The sequence below is a fragment of the Poecilia reticulata genome, chromosome 17 (genome assembly GCF_904066995.2).
Source record: "Poecilia reticulata chromosome 17, P_reticulata-male-v2, whole genome shotgun sequence".
NCBI classification, from domain to species: domain Eukaryota; kingdom Metazoa; phylum Chordata; class Actinopteri; order Cyprinodontiformes; family Poeciliidae; genus Poecilia; species Poecilia reticulata.
The window spans coordinates 31,388,595-31,404,422 of record NC_088846.1 but is presented as its reverse complement, the minus strand read 5'-3'; the positions used below and the strand labels follow the sequence as shown (position 1 = coordinate 31,404,422).

The following is a 15,828-nucleotide window of genomic DNA, read 5'->3' as shown; positions in this document are numbered from 1 at the left end:
TTGCTCTTCTGTTGTTGAGAGTTTTGGTAACGTCCACTTCAGCCTCAAAGCTTTAATTTGAACGTATAATGGCTTCATGCTCCTTCTTTCCTTTGGTTTTCTTCATTTCTTTGAGTTTAAGGAATCCAGCTTTGACCTGTGGATGTAAATCTGCAAACATTCGATGGCTGCCTCCAGTTGCTTTCTCTCCTTTAAAACTTCCTCGGTCAGCAGCTGATACTTTGTACAATGTTATTCAGAAAGACTGAAGGTCAAAGTTCAGTTTTACAAGTAAAACTTTATGTTGTGTTCTCACTCTGGTGTTTTATAGCATTAAGGTCAGGAGGTGAAAGGTCAGTTTAAGAGAATCAGATAAGAGGTTCAGGTACCAAGACTGATAATAACTTTGACCTGGTCTGACTTCCCCAAGTAGCATCTGATGCGTTTCATTATAAAGTGATTAAAAATCTATGATTATGTAAAGCAATTCAGGTAGATTTACATTTTATCTCTCCTGCTGTGTCAAAAAGAGTAATAAGAGAGTCAGGCCAACATTCCCCAAATGTTTTTGATGCTGGTAAAATAATTTATGAAGGCCAACTTCCTGTTTCAAGCAAAACAAATCGCTTTGAACAAAACCTAAGTGTAGTAATAATTTAAATGGTTCTGAGGATCTGTTGACTTAACATCTCACATCAAGTGACTGTTATCAGAGGAGAAGTTTTTCTCCTTTCTCAGCTTTAGCCATGATTTCTGCTCTTGGTTTCATTTTCATCAGTGACTCAACTCGTTGTTTCCAGCCTGGTTTTCCCTCCTGTTTCTCTCCTTCAATCAGCATATCAATGTACTCTGGAGTGGTGAGAAGATTGGGCCTCAGTGCTATCTCCTTCAGTCGGTTCAGACACTTTGCTGACTTGTCTATTAATTTATTCACCTCATTCTGCATGATACCATATTCAGCCTCCAGTTTTCTCATCAGTCTCTCAACAATCTCGGCTTCATGCTCTTTGATTTTTTCTCTCGTCTCTCTGATCTCCTCCATTTTGGCCAAACCAAGTTTAACCTGAAGCTGCAGATTCTCAACTGAAACCTCCAGCTGTTGTCTTTCTCTCAGGACCTCATTTGTCAGTGTCAAACTTTTGGTTTCTATCTGATTTAGAGCAGCAAAAAACCTTTTCATGCTTTTTGTTCCCATGTTCCAAAACATCTGATCAAAGTTTTCATCATCATCATCCCCACTCTGAGCATCTGCTGCAGAGGATTTATTGTCAGCAAACAGAGCAGAGTTGTTAAATTTGAAGTGAACTGGAAGACCATCTTTCCCTTTCGGACTTGGTACGCCTGATTCTTTGATGGCTTCTAGAACTGGAGGCTTCTGACCATCTGCAAATGTCACCAGGATCCTGATGTTTTCTGCTATATCTTTGCCAAAGATGGAGAGAATGGAATCAAAGACATATTTCTGTGTTGGTGTGAGACGAGCTAAAGCTGATTGAGCTACGAAACACACAGCATCAATGTCACTGACCCCGTCTTTACTGGTGAAGAGGTTACGGAGCTGCTCTGTGATCTCCCTGTCTCTGTCTATTCCTCTGGTGTCTCCAAAGCCTGGAGTGTCTATGATGGTCAGAGAGAAGGGAACCTCAAATCCGTCCCTGTAGTTGAGTTTGTACACAGTGACCTCAGAGGTCTGACTGTGAGCTTGGGATTTTGTTTGACCATCATCCACTAAGCTGAACCGATACGAGTCTGACCATTTAACACCTAGCATGTAATTTATCATCCCATTGATGAGGGTTGACTTCCCAGCACCTGTAGCTCCAAGAACCATGATGGTACGACTTTGTTTAGCAGCAACTTTGCTTTGTTCTCCAAACCTGAAGAACCTGCATCCCTTTATTCTGATGTTCTCCTCCTTCAGAGGAACTATATAAACAGGCAGTGGTCCTTTCTGTGGCTTCAGCTTTGTGCTCTCAGCTTTAACAGCATCAGGAAGCCTGTTTGGCTTTGTTGTATTAATTTGAACACTCTTGCTTTCCTTGCTTCTGCCAGCTCCACCACAGTCACATGTGACCCTGACTGCATATTGTGTTTCTGACTGAAGCCCTGAAATGATGACCTTTTCACCTTTTGACCTTGTTTGGTTCCAGATGAGATCTTCTGCCTTTGCATATTCCACAATGTAGCTCAGGATCTGAACATCTGGTCCGAGCTCAGCAGGTTTCTCCCAACTCACTGATATATTAGAAGAGTTTGGTTCACCTTGAGGTTCTCCAGGAGGGCCGCAGGGTAAAGTTTTAATGGGATAATTGAATACATTGGCCGGTCCAACACCTGCTGAGGTCACAGCTCTGCATCTGAACACGTACTCTGTGTTTGGCTGCAGTTGGGTCACTGTGATTTCTCCAGATTGTGGTTCAATCTGTTGTCTCCATCCATCTTGTCCTCTGACACAGAACTCAACAGAGTAGGATGTGATGCTCTCTGCTCCAAACCTGGGAGGAGAAACCTTCAGAGTCACACTGCTGTGGGTTATGTCAGCAGCTGTCACAGTTTCAGGCTTTGAAGGAGGCTCATAGTTCTCATTGATGAGGAAACCATCTTTATAAAGGTAGATGGTTGAACCTTCATGGCTATTATCAGTTAAACCTGCAGCCAGGAACTTTATTTCCTTGTTATCCTTGTTGGTCTCTGAAAAATCATGAAAGAGTTTGGCTTTAAGTCTGATTTCATCCAGAACCTTCTTTGAGGTAAACCATGGTTCCTTCTCTACTTCATGACGATCATCTGGTCTGGTTCCTTTCAGGTGGGCTGATAAAGCCCAGAGCAACGGGTCATCACTCCCCAGTGAGGTGAAGACAAAACACAGAACTGGACCCTCAGTGTTAATAATCTCATTGAACTCATTCTGTGAGATTATCTCAGTTTGTGGCATCATGTTGGTCAGAGATTGTAAGAAATTGATCTCTTTTTCTTTGTACATCATCCACCTCATGAGGTCGGTCTTGTTGAAAGGAGTTGAAAGACGAAGTTGGACTTCATTCTCTATTATCTTCTGATTTTTCTGATTGCTTAAACATGATGGAGAACTTTGTTTTAATCTGACGAGGATTTGATCCTTAAACTGAAGGGTTAAGTCTTTGAAAGTTGTCAGTTTGTCTTGAATCTCCTGGAACTGCTGAGCTGTGATGGACTGCAGTGCCTTTTCCCACCTGGCTTCCAGGTCTGGAAGATCCTTCAGAATCTCCTGAAGCTGAAGCTCATATGGTTCTGATGTTCTAAAGAAAGCAGCTTCACTTTCTCTGCTTCTTCCAGATTCTCCACAATCACATCGGACCCTGATGGCATATTGTGAGTCAGACTGAAGGTCTACAATGGTCTCCTTCAGGGTTTTTGTCTTTAACTGGTTCCACTGGACTGCACTAGCCTCTCCTGTCTCTGCGTACTCCAAGATGTAGCCTGAAATCTGAACATTCGGTCCGATCTCAGCTGGTTGCTTCCAGGTGACTGAAGCATCAAATGAGTTTGATTCAACATGAAGCTTTCCAGGAGGGCTGCAGGGTAACGTTCTGATGGGATCATTGAATACATTGGCCGGTCCAACACCTGCTGAGGTCACAGCTCTGCATCTGAACACGTACTCTGTGTTTGGCTGCAGTTGGGTCACTGTGATTTCTCCAGATTCTGGTTCAATCTGTTGTCTCCATCCATCTTGTCCACTAACACAGAACTCAACAGAGTAGGATGTGATGCTCTCTGCTCCAAACCTGGGAGGAGAAACCTTCAGAGTCACACTGCTGTGGTTTATGTCAGCAGCTGTCACAGTTTCAGGCTTTGAAGGAGGCTCATAGTTCTCATTGATGAGGAAACCATCTTTATAAAGGTAGATGGTTGAACCTTCATGTTTCTCATCTGTTAGACCGACTGCCAGGAATGTTGTCCTCTTGGTCTCAGTGTTGGACTCTGCAAAATCATTGAAAAGTTTTACTTTTGTTCTCATTTCATCTTTCAGGTTGTTTGAGAGATACCATTGTTCCTTCTCAATATCATAACTGTGTGAATCCTCTGACTTGGTTCTGCCTTTGAGGTAGTTCAGCAAAGCAGAGAGGTATGGCTCATCTCTTTCCAGTGAGCTGAACACAAAACACACAGCATGCTCTGCAGTGAGAAGTTCTTCATCAAGGATGTTTTGAGATGGGATGATTTTGGTGTTCTTCATCATCCTGGTGTAGGATTTCAGGGCATGTATTTCTCTCTCTTTGCAGTCAATCCAGTCATTGAGGTTTTTGCTGTTGAAAGGTGAGGAATGAATCTTCTTCAAGACATCTGCGAGCTCAGACTCTTCTTCTCCTCCTCCTCGGATTGATGGGAGTTTCTTTGTTAGCGTTTTCTGAAATCCAAGCCTGAATTCAGAGCACAAACTTTTAAAACATTTAAGTTTTTTGTTAATCTGAGGAAACTGCTGTGTTGTTGTGTTTTTCATTGCATCATTGCACCTTATTTCCAGGTCACTGAGCTCCTCCAGGACACTTTGTACTTCTTGAACTAACCTAACACTTATTTCACGGACAAGTTTAGCTGCAGAAGAATCTAAGTTGGTCAGAGGCAGCATCCAGACCTTGATTGGTACGGCGTTTTCTCCACTGGCCCCCAGCAGCTTGGGCAGGCTTTGGTAGGCTGCTACTGCATCCTGGAAGGTTGTTGGAGTTTTCTCAAGCAGGAAGTCTCCATGAAACTTACAGGAGAATTTCTGGATTCTTTCCTTGTCCTTATCTTCCATATGTAAGGAACCTTTACCATCAATAGATAGCAATGGAATCTTCTCAATCAAAACTTTCAAGTTGCCCTGAATGTCTTGGTGATTTTCTGTCTCAGATTTTTCTTGGTCAAAGACAAAAAATGCTTGAGCTCCATACAGAATGCCTGTCACCACATGTGTTGCTATTTTGTTCTCAAAAACATAAGGATGCTTCACGTTGCCTCTTCCAAGATGATTCATTGATAATTCTTGGAACTTTGTGGTAACTTTGTACTGCAGTGTTACTCTGGCTTGATTTTTGGACGTCATCTGATCATTGAGGTATTTGGCTGATCCTTCAACTTTAACTAGGCCACCTAAAAAACTTGCTTTTAAAGATGCTTCAACACCCAGGGCTGAAGATTTGTCCTCAATAGATTCAGAAGCAACTATTTCAAATTCACTGTTTCGTTGTGGGGTTTCTCTTTTGTCTTTTTCCAATTCTTCACAGTCCCATAGTGTTAATCCTGTAGAAAGAGAAAATATTCATATTTTGGGGATTTCAGAGGCAATTAATAGATTCAAAACATTGACGGTTACCAGTAAGAAACAGTCATTTCACAGTCTTTCAAATGATTATTCCATTTTGGGCAACTACAAAATTTTTAAAGACAACATTGTATCAGTTTTTCATATCAGTGTCAAGCACAAAGCTTTAAAAGAAGGCAATGTGTCATGAGGTTTGTCTTATAGGATGGACAAAAGTGCAGACAGGAGCGTGGACTATAGATCATGTTGAAAGTATTTAATGAAAGATGAAAGAAAACAAAAACTACCAAAAATGACTGAAGCCAGTGAAAAACACAGATAATAAATCCAGAAGACATCCAGCAAGAAGGGGCTGCACAGTGGCGCAGTAGGTAGCAATGTTACCTTGTAGGAAGAAGGTCTTTCTACATGGAGTCTCCATGTTCTCCCTGTGCATGGTGGGTTTTCTCCAGTTCTCTGGTTTCTTCCCACAGTCCAAAAATAGGACTGTCAGGTTAATTGGCCTCTCCAAATTGTCCCTAAGTGCGAGTGTGTGTGTGCATGGTTGTTTGTCTCCGTGTTGCCCAGTGACAGACTGGTGGCCTGTCCAGGTGACCCCGCCTCTCGCCCAGAACGTTAGCTGGAGAAGGCAGCAGGACCTCCTGACCCCACTAAGGGACAAGGGTGTGGAGAAAGTGGATGGATGGATCCAGCAAGAAGACACAAGGAGAACATAGAGAAGTACAGAGAAATGACAGACTTTAACGACAGGAACTGGCCAGGAATGACTGAGAATGAGAAGCTGAAATACTGGGGAAATTGAATGCTGAGCTGGGCTGATGAGTTAACAGGTTGCAGGTGTGAGTGAAGGGGGAGAGTATACAAGGAAACTCACAGGACAAACTGAACACAGAAAAACCTTACAATAACTAGACAGAAACACAGATCATGACAGTACCCGCTCCTCAAGGGCAGCTACCAGATGCCCAAAAACAAGACAGTCCAAATCCAACAAGGGTGGGTGGAGGGGCGCTGGACGGGTGGCTAGAGTCCAGAAAACAAAAAACCCAGTCCAAGCAAAAAACTACCCAACCAGGGTGGGCAAAGAACCAGGAGGCGAAGAGGCGGGTCCGGCCGCCACTGCAGGAAGCGGATACGAGGAAGCGGAGACGAGGAGGCGGATCTGGCGGTCGCCGCTACCGCAGGAAGTGGAGACGAGGAGGCGGGTCCGGCGGTCGCCGCCACTGCAGGAAGCGGATACGAGGAAGCGGAGACGAGGAGGCGGATCTGGCGGTCGCCGCTACCGCAGGAAGTGGAGACGAGGAGGCGGACGCCGCAGGAAGCAGAGTCGTGGAGGCGGTTTCAGTGGTCGCCGCCGCCACAGGAGACGCTCGGGCCCGTCGGGCCGTCTGGAGGCTCTGGAAGGCCGGCAGAGGGGCGGGCCGGCTGGCGGGCTGGACGGAGCACTGGGAAGCTTGGGAGGCTGCTCCACTGCAGCAGTGGGTGCAGGAAGCTTGGGCGCAGGAAGGCGGGGACACCGCGATGGCGGCGGACTGGGGCAAGCATGCAATTTTGGCAGGAGACAGGCCGACTGTGGCAGACGCTGGAGCTGGTGGTGCTGGCTTAGATCTTACAGCCAGCGCCGCCACCACTGCCTGCCGTTCCTGCTCTACCTCTTGGTAGAAGTCCTCCAAGCCCAGCAGAGGAAGAAATGGGATCCATCTGTCCAGGTGGACCGCCATACGTGTGGTGGCGTTGAGACGGCTGAACAGGGAACTCGGATTGGCCATTTCGACGTCATACTTCCTGATTTCCCTTAACAGGGAACGACGGTCTGCTGGGTCCATGGCGGACTAGGCTGCGCTCCTCACCATAGTTTGGTCGGGTCCTTCTGTCATGATTTGTATGGTTTGTGGTGGTGAGGATGAACGCTGAGACCCAGATGATGATGATGAAGATGATGATAAATTTAATGAAAGTGGCTCAAAACAGTCCAGATCAGGCAGAACGGCAGAGACAAAAGCACGCAGCTAAATACCGGTAGCAACTGACACAAAGACTGAACATGGAGCAAAGTAGCCTCAGGACTATACAGTTCGACTGAGAACTACTGACGACAAGCTACATATGACGAGGACCCGACAAGAGACAAAGACAACAGGTGGGTTTAAATACACTAGGAGGGTGATCAAGGAACGAGACACAGCTGGGCACAATCAATGGGAAGACGCAGAGACAGACTCAGGACAGAAACTGAACACAGAGAAACCTTACAACAGGGGTGTCAAACTCCAGTCCTGAAGGGCCGCTATCCTGCAGTTTTTAGATGTGCCACAGGTACAAAACACCTGAATCAAATGGCTTAATTACCTCCTCAGTTCTCCAGAGCCTTGCTAATGACCTAATTATTCTATTCAGGTGTGGTGCAGCAGAGGCACTTCTAAAAGTTGCAGGACACCGACCCTCGAGGACTGGAGTTTGACACCCCTGCCTTACAATAACTAGACTGAAACACAGATCATGACAGTTACAACCAGTAGTGAGATGAAGGAAAGCAATTTAAACTTTATTCTTTTACTTCTGTCTGTTGTTGCAAGCTTGTTAACCTAAAAATAAACCCAGATGACAAAACACGTCAAAACTTTTTACATTACTGCATTTTCTCTGAGGGTTTTTATTTTCTGGCCCAATGCAAAATAAACTCAGCAGCTGCTTTGGACCTCCAGACTGATGGACCTCCAGACCATCAGGGCCTCCATTAAAGCTTTAGTTGCATCTCATAGATCTAAAATGTTAGCATTTGTTTATTGAGAATGACAATGCTATTAAATTAGATTTAATGGTTTCAGCAAAAATCAAAGATTAAATTGTAAATGTGGAATTTAATTAGGAAGTAAAAGTGCAAAGAATTATCTTCATAGTTTGATTGTTGTGTTGCCATGGCTACAATCTGATGCTATCAGTAACCTTTGTTCATAAATACAACTGGTACCAAAACTGACCTTACATGGTGCGTTCAAAGACTGCTAGGAAAATCACATTATGACATGTTGAGATCAGATTTTACAGTTGTAACAACTGAAAGTGCAGGACACACAGAGGGCACAGAGATGGGAGGTCCAGAGATCTGTCTTATGGGGTCTGGAGGTCAGATGGCTTTTTAATACCATGAAAATAAAACGTTTTTTAAAAAAGAAATCCTATTTTGTTATACTTATGAACACATCAGCTGCATTTCCAGCCAACTTCTTAATTAAAAGAAAAGCTCTTAAAAATGTAATAATTTTGGTTGTACATTTTTAGTTTGCATTTTATTACACTTTTGGTTTATTATGATCCATTTACGTGGTCATTTAGCTGTAACAATGTTTTACAAAACTTGCCAAGACTTTGGCAACGTGAAACATTCATTCAGGTCAAATACTGTTTCTTTAAGACGTGTTGAAACAAACATGGACTTTACCCCCACATGAGCGTCTCATAAAGTGAATGCTTTTAGTTTGTGGGAATAATCACATGCAATATGAACACAATAAATGTGTTATTTTATATTGTAACTAACTGTGAAATAAACAAAACTCATCACTTTTCACAAACATAAATCAGTTCTTCTGGGCCGATGGAGAAATTTGAAATGGCCAGATGACACCTGACAGCCACACCCTCAAAAAACAACCTCAAAACTAAAAAAAGATTTTTTTCAAAAAGTGTAACTTAAAACTAAACATATAAAAATACAAGGATAAAAGGACAGGAAAAAATGAACGACCCCCCGCTTCTCTCCCACCACAGTCCTGTTCTCTTCTCCAATAAAATAAATAATAATTTAAAAATGACCAAATGTGAATCCTTACCAGGAATGATTGTGTCCCGGCGGCAGTCGTACAGCATCCCGAGTCTGAACGGTCGGCCCAGAGTCACCACCTCGATCACTTCCTCAGACGCCATCCTGTTTTGTAAATCATAAAAGAGGAACACTACGGGTCAGAACAATCTGATAACTGCTTACAAACGTTGAGGATAATCTGACCGAACAGTGTTCAAAAATCTACAACAACAATAATATTATTGATGAGAACAGAAAGAGGACAGTGATAAAAACTCCAATTTAAAGAACTGAATAGAGAGAAAACTGTTACTCACCACAGAAATATACCAGAACTTTATGACAGAAGTTTCATTTTCAAACTTTCATTTTCAGTGAGGGAGACACTCCTCCTCATGTTTACTAAGTAAGGCTGCTCTTAAAGGGAAAGCAGCTAATTTCCCCTAAATGGTGACCAGCACAATGAACTGCAGGAATATAGGGAAGACCATCCAGGTCAACAATCTGTGACTTTTAACACTAAACAACACATTGTTGGCATCTTGTTAAAGTGTTTTTAATGTGTTAATGATATAAAGCTGTTTTTGTAAATAAGTAAATATTCTGCAGGTGTCTGCAAAACAACCTGTTTCAAAAACCTCTAAATGTTTGTGTTACTTTTTTTTGTCTAGCAACCTCAAGCCCAGCCCCTCACCTGGCCACCGAGCTGGAGCTCCACCTACTTTATTACAGAGACGCTAAATTTATTCTGTTGGATTTAAGCTGCAAAATGGCTGCTGGAAAAGGAAACAATACAGAGCATGTGTCCTTTCTGCCAGTCACAGAGAACAGAGCTGTGTGTGTTGTGACTATTTGTCCAAATCCAAAAATAAAAACTTAAGACTTTAACGTGATCAAAGCAAAAGGTGAATTCAACTCAAACAGCCACTTGATGCACCGTGAATTTCTGTCAGTTCCAAAAATATCAAAAGTCTAAAATGCAGTTCTTTGTTGCTTTATTCCATACAAACAAGTTGCAGGCTTCACAGGATTCAGCTGCTTCTCCTGATTGTCTCACCTGTTCACTGACTGAGTGGCAGACTGACAGACTAGTAGACTGACTGGGTGAAGTGACTGGCTGGATAGACTGGTACAAAACCATGTGACCACCCACATGCATAATGAGCTTCCTAAAACCTACCTATTTATACTGTGAATCACCCAAGTCCCAAACTGAAATGAACTAATTCAGGGAACTCATAAAAAATTATTCTAAATAACTCAAATTAAATAAAAATTATATTTTATTTCTATTTAATTTTTAAATAAAAATTTTAATTTTGGTCAAATTACCAAAATTGACTAGAGAAGAAACAAAAATAAACTAAATAATCTAAATTCTAAAATTTAACTGAAAATAGAGGAATAGCTCCTGTAGCTTTGATACATTTGATATTTGTCTCCAGTGTCCCTGTGATGTTGCCAAGTTGTAGTTTGCACAAATCAGTTTAGGAAGGAGTTCTTTGAGAACTACCAACACAACATGACAGGATTCTCCAAAATCCTTGGACTGAAGGAAAGTTCTGTTCCTGTTGTTCATCACTAATGGCGTCGTTGTTCAGCCTGAACCTGATTTGTGAGCTTTAGACTAACAATGAACAGTGGCTGCATAATGTAACTTTAATGTTAATATTCACATGATTTGTGTAAATATTAACAAATCCTATATGATTAATTTCTTTGGATTATAACACTCAGATTTCAATAGTATAAGCAAACCTATATTCAATAAAGGTTTTATATAGAATATTGATTAAACAAAATCACAGTTATATTTTGATTTATTCCAGAATGAGGGGAGGTTCAAGGTTTGGTGATAATCAGGTTTGAACGTTAAACAATTGCTTGCAAATGCAAGATTCTCTCTATTAATTCCATATGTAAGTACTAAATACTTTTTGAAAGGTCAGATGTAATACTCTAATTTTAACTGTTTGCATTACTTTTAAGTGGACAATAATCATAATTAATAGAAACATTGGTTTCAGAAATAAATGAGCTTTTCAGTAATGTAATTTATTTAATGGGTCTTTATATGAAAATTGCAACCTGCCTGAAACGGTACAGCAGGCGCATTAAATTATGAATCAGAAAGTACACATTTAAAGTAAGTAATTAATAAAATGGGCACCAAATGTACAATTAAAAAGAAGATTGGAAGTGATGAAGGTAAAATAAAAAATTCAATAGAGATAATTTAGTCAGCTAATGTTAATTTACCGACGTGGTATTATTAATGTATCTATATAAATGAGTTATTTTACTTTTTTCCTGTTTATTTTCGGTTTACGAACCAGTCCAGTTGGTGGCGGTAAGGAACCATGATTGTTGGTCTCCCGACGGCCATTAATCACAAGAAGAAGAAGAAACGTAGTTTGGCGCCGTAACCCACCTGCTGGAGTAACAGGCCGCTGGATATTCTGAGATTGTTGGGATTATTTACCGGTAAATTATACTTCGAACACCTTTTTCCAAAGTATAACTTATTTCGTTCAGTTTTTTTCCTCGCCCTGATTAAGTTATTGAAGGCATTTTTGTGTTTCATCGGATCTTCTAAGCATGACGACAGAAAACAACTTCGACTTCTTAGTGGCGTTTTGTTTGGCTGCTGGCGGCTGAAACATTTGCGAAACATAAAGGGCGTCAGGAATCAGCAACAGATTGAGGATGGACTTTAAAGAGGAATCGCCACAATCAAGTGAGGATTAGAGGTTGCATCGATTAGTCGACTAGTCGATTCTTTTCTCTGCAATGACTTTTTTCTGGGCCAGTCGACTAGTCGCAATCACGTGAGAAAACAGATTTTTCCAAGGAAATGAAAGAAGGTGGACTAGGTGAGTTCGTCAGAAAGCTCAAATTGTATAAAAATGTAAATAATTTACCAAAGAGAAACTGTAAATTACAGCACAGGCCCCCGCAATAGGGGCGTTGCGCGGCGCGGTGGTTACCGCGGCGCCCCGCATACAGAGACCTGAGCCCGCGGTAGTCTGGAGTCCGACTCCCGTCCTCCATTCGCTGGGCCCATCAGGCCTCTCTCAGCTCTCTGCCGCCTTACAGTCAGATTGCTGTCAAATAAACTAGTGCCGAAAAAATCCTTAAAAAAAGACACAAAAACGACTACCGGAGTAATGTGCGACAGCGCGTCATGATGTCAGGCTTTTTTATCCCTCAACTGATCAGCGTCAACCTCCGTATTGAAGTTTTTAACCTGGCAGCTTTACGCTCTTATAAAAATATGGTTCGACTACATCTGGAAACCATGTCCAAGCTTCATCCGGAGGGTCTGATAGAGGTGATCTCTGCCGCATGTCGGTTCATCCACGGAGCTTCCTGCTGCGCATCGGGCGGAAAAGCAGCAGGTGGTTTCGTTGAATAACCAAACGGGATCCGTTCATAATACGTTTGGTTTGTGATGATCCAAAAGCGCCATTGTGGTCAGTGTGATAATTTGACTCCTATACCAGTAGCTATCCAGAGATCATCAGTATGAGCCGGTGTTTGGAAAAAAAAAAAGTAAGACCCGACTTTGTGCAACGAACTTTTCTCCGCTGCTCAGGAAGAAGTATGTGTTTATTGCTCTTTTAATTCTGCATAATAGACTTAGTAAAAGCGGGAGAAGGGGAGGGGGTGACAATATTTACCGTGAATTTAGCTGATAAAGCCTCTAAGTAGTTGTGAAGGTTTTTTGTGCTTACGTCACTATGGCGTCATTGCGACTAGTCGACATCGACTCGACCTTAAAAAAATATGTAGTCGTTCAACCCCTAGTGAGGATCTGCTGGACTCGTCTAAAGGTAGGTGAAGCAACTCCTGGGCCCAGAAGACGTCTCAAGGTAAGAGCTGCTGCTAGTCGTTGCTAGCTGTTGATGCTAAAATCAAATACGCTATAAGCTACGAAGCTTTAAAGCTTATAATCAAATAAACTTTGATAATCAAATAAGCTTTGATTATTTGATTATCAAAGCTTATTAAAGCTTTTAATTTTATTTAAGCTTTAAATAAGCTTTAAAGCTTATTTGATTATACTGTAAGTTTTTTTTCTTAATTATTATGTTGTGTTTTAACAACATAATTGTTAAAGTGCTTTATAAGTAAAGCTTTATAAGTAAAGTTGGATTGGAAGATGGATTGGAAAGCAGCAGGAAGAACTTTCACTCTAAAAATATCACTTTGATAAAACCTGATTTGAACATAAAGTGAGTAATTAATCTAAATAATGAACTGATGTTTTGGGTTAAAATAAGGTCTTCAGTTTAGATTTAAACAAATCAAAATACTTTTTTTTTTTAACACGGCTACCCAATAGATTGAAATTCAATCTAAATAATTCAGAAACTGGTATACATTCTCATCAGTATCATCTATTACAGTCAATAGTTCAAACTGATAGTATTCATGCTCTACAACAATATAATGTGAATTTTTCGTGCCAGTAAAATACTTGGCCACATTCAATTTCATCTTTCCTGCATGACGACTGTTAAAGGAGCGATTTAAACACAGCGGCACCATCTGATGAATCTGCAGGTAATTATCGGATCCATTATTTGATCTTTATAATATAATCTTTAGCCGTTGTACCCAAACGTTTATTCTGAAGTTAGTTGCTATTGTCATAGTTTGCCTGTTTTTACTCCTGATTCATGTATAGAAAATTAGAAACTTAAGGAAACCTAACACACTTTGGCAGGACTTTATCCTGTAATCTTATTTATTTTTTCTCAGCTATGCTTTACTGCATTGCAACAGTTTATTTTTTAGTTGTAGACCTAGGAGATTTTGTTTCTGTAAATAAATGAAACTGATTGTTCCTCCTTTTGTTTGGTAGAAAGCGGTAAATATAAGTTGTCCCCATTTCTCGGACTACTATCATTTTGGCAAAGTCTATAGCTTCAGTTGTGCAGCATGTCTGGTTTGTTTCTAATGTGAAATCCTCACCATTAAAGCCTGGTGTCTGACCTTTATATGAGTATGGTGCAAAATGTATGTTGTAACCTTGAGTTCTACAGACCCTATGCAAAATATTTAACATATTTTTTTCATTTCTTCCATTTTCTTGCACCCTTTTTCCCCTCAGTGGGTCAGGAGGTGCTGGTGCCTCTCCAGCTCACGTTCCGGGCGAGAGGTGGGGTCACCCTGGACAGGTCGCCAGTCTGTCGCAGGGCAACACAGAGACACACAGGACACACAACCATGCACACACACACTCACACCTAGGGGCAATTTGGAGAGGCCAATTAACCTGACAGTCATGTTTTTGGACTGTGGGAGGAAACCGGAGTACCTGGAGAAAACCCACCATGCACAGGGAGAACATGGAGACTCCATGCAGAAAGACCCCAGGCTGGGAATCGAACCCAGAACCTTCTTGCTGCAAGGCAACAGCTCTACCAACTGCGCCACTGTGCAGTTGGTATAAAAAATTGAAAATTGAATTTGCCCTCAGTTAGCATAAGAATCTAACATTTATTAGTTTCATAAGTTATGGCAGAAATTGTAGTGATGGAAAGTTTAGTCAGTCATGTTAAATGCTGATTTTTATCCTTTTTCTACCACCTGCTTTAAAAGGTCCAGTCCTGATAACCTTGCAGAGATGTTGAATCGAAGTTCTTCAGGAGGATCACACTGTGTTCTTAGCTGTGGCACCTCCCTGCCTGCAGGGGGCGTCAGCTAAGCTACTTCTGCACATAACAGCATGTTCTCCTCCTAGATATGATCCATTGGGCTCTGCCTTTCAGTGTTTTCCTTTGCCTTTCAGTGTTTTTAACCATCTGTTTCCTTGGCCAAGCACATTGTTGACCTTTGCTGCAACTAACATTATTCTTCCCTTTTGCAGTTTTGAATGTGAGACAAAAGCTGATGAAGAAAAAAAACATCAATAAAAAGAGGAAGAAAGACAAAGAAAACTGAAGTAATCTGAGTTCCTTAAGTGGAAAATATCCCCAGGACTGAAGACTTGTATGGAAAATGGAATGATTAAAGCAAGTTGCCCTTCAGCTAATTCTAAGTGCTTCGTTCAACAGATGATTATGAAACTGAAAGACGTGGAAGAGGAATGTGTTGATCCAGCATCAAGACTCCAAGAACTTATCTATCCAATAAACACGTCATTCACTCAGGAAATGAAGACAATAACATTTTACTGAACATGATGACCCAAATCCGACCACCTACTAATACAAAACATATTTTTAAGAAGCCCACAACACAACCAATATGGAACTCATCTTAAACCAACAAAAACTATATTATAGTATTATAAACTAATATACACAAAGAACTAATGCAAAACGCATTCTCAAAAAGCACACACCCCACCACCAACTAATACAAAACAAATTTTAATAGAGGTGTGCCAATCGATCGACCACCAATCATTATCGGCCAATTTCCGTGAAAAAGTGCATGATCGGTGATCGGCGATCATTGGCTCTTGTTTCCGATACCAATCACCTGCATCTGGTTCTGCTCTCGCTGTTGAACCGCTGCTACGCTACAGGTAGTAATATTTCACAGACGGAGCGCCGCTTCTGCTCCACCTGGTAGTGACTCTCACACCGAACCTCTGCTTAAAGCTGCAGCATCTAACCTAAAAAAAATACATTTTACATACGTATTAAAACTTTCGCTGACCTAACATGAGACAGATAATCTCTAAAAAATAATCGATCTCCTCCCTGCTCTGCATAATTACTCCACTCAGTCAGAAACAGCCACT

General features: G+C 41.4%; 1 protein-coding gene across 1 annotated transcript; it reads right to left on the bottom strand.

The window, feature by feature from the left end:
• Window positions 1-688: 688 nt before the first annotated feature.
• On the bottom strand, window positions 689-10,290 carry LOC145547978 (uncharacterized). Its single transcript, XM_081598263.1, has 2 exons — window positions 9,100-10,290; window positions 689-5,244 (listed from the first exon to the last, which is right to left on the bottom strand). Exons 1-2 carry the CDS (start codon window positions 9,191-9,193, stop codon window positions 689-691), a joined length of 4,650 nt encoding a protein of 1,549 aa, XP_081454389.1. The 5' UTR covers window positions 9,194-10,290.
• Window positions 10,291-15,828: the final 5,538 nt, after the last annotated feature.

Excerpts from the sequence above, each read along its gene's own strand:
- LOC145547978 (XM_081598263.1), bottom strand. The coding sequence starts at position 9,193 with ATGGCGTCTGAGGAAGTGATCGAGGTGGTGACTCTGGGCCGACCGTTC. Across the intron at positions 5,245-9,099 it reads CCGGGACACAATCATTCCTG|GATTAACACTATGGGACTGT; the intron begins GTAAGGATTCAC and ends CTCTTTCTACAG.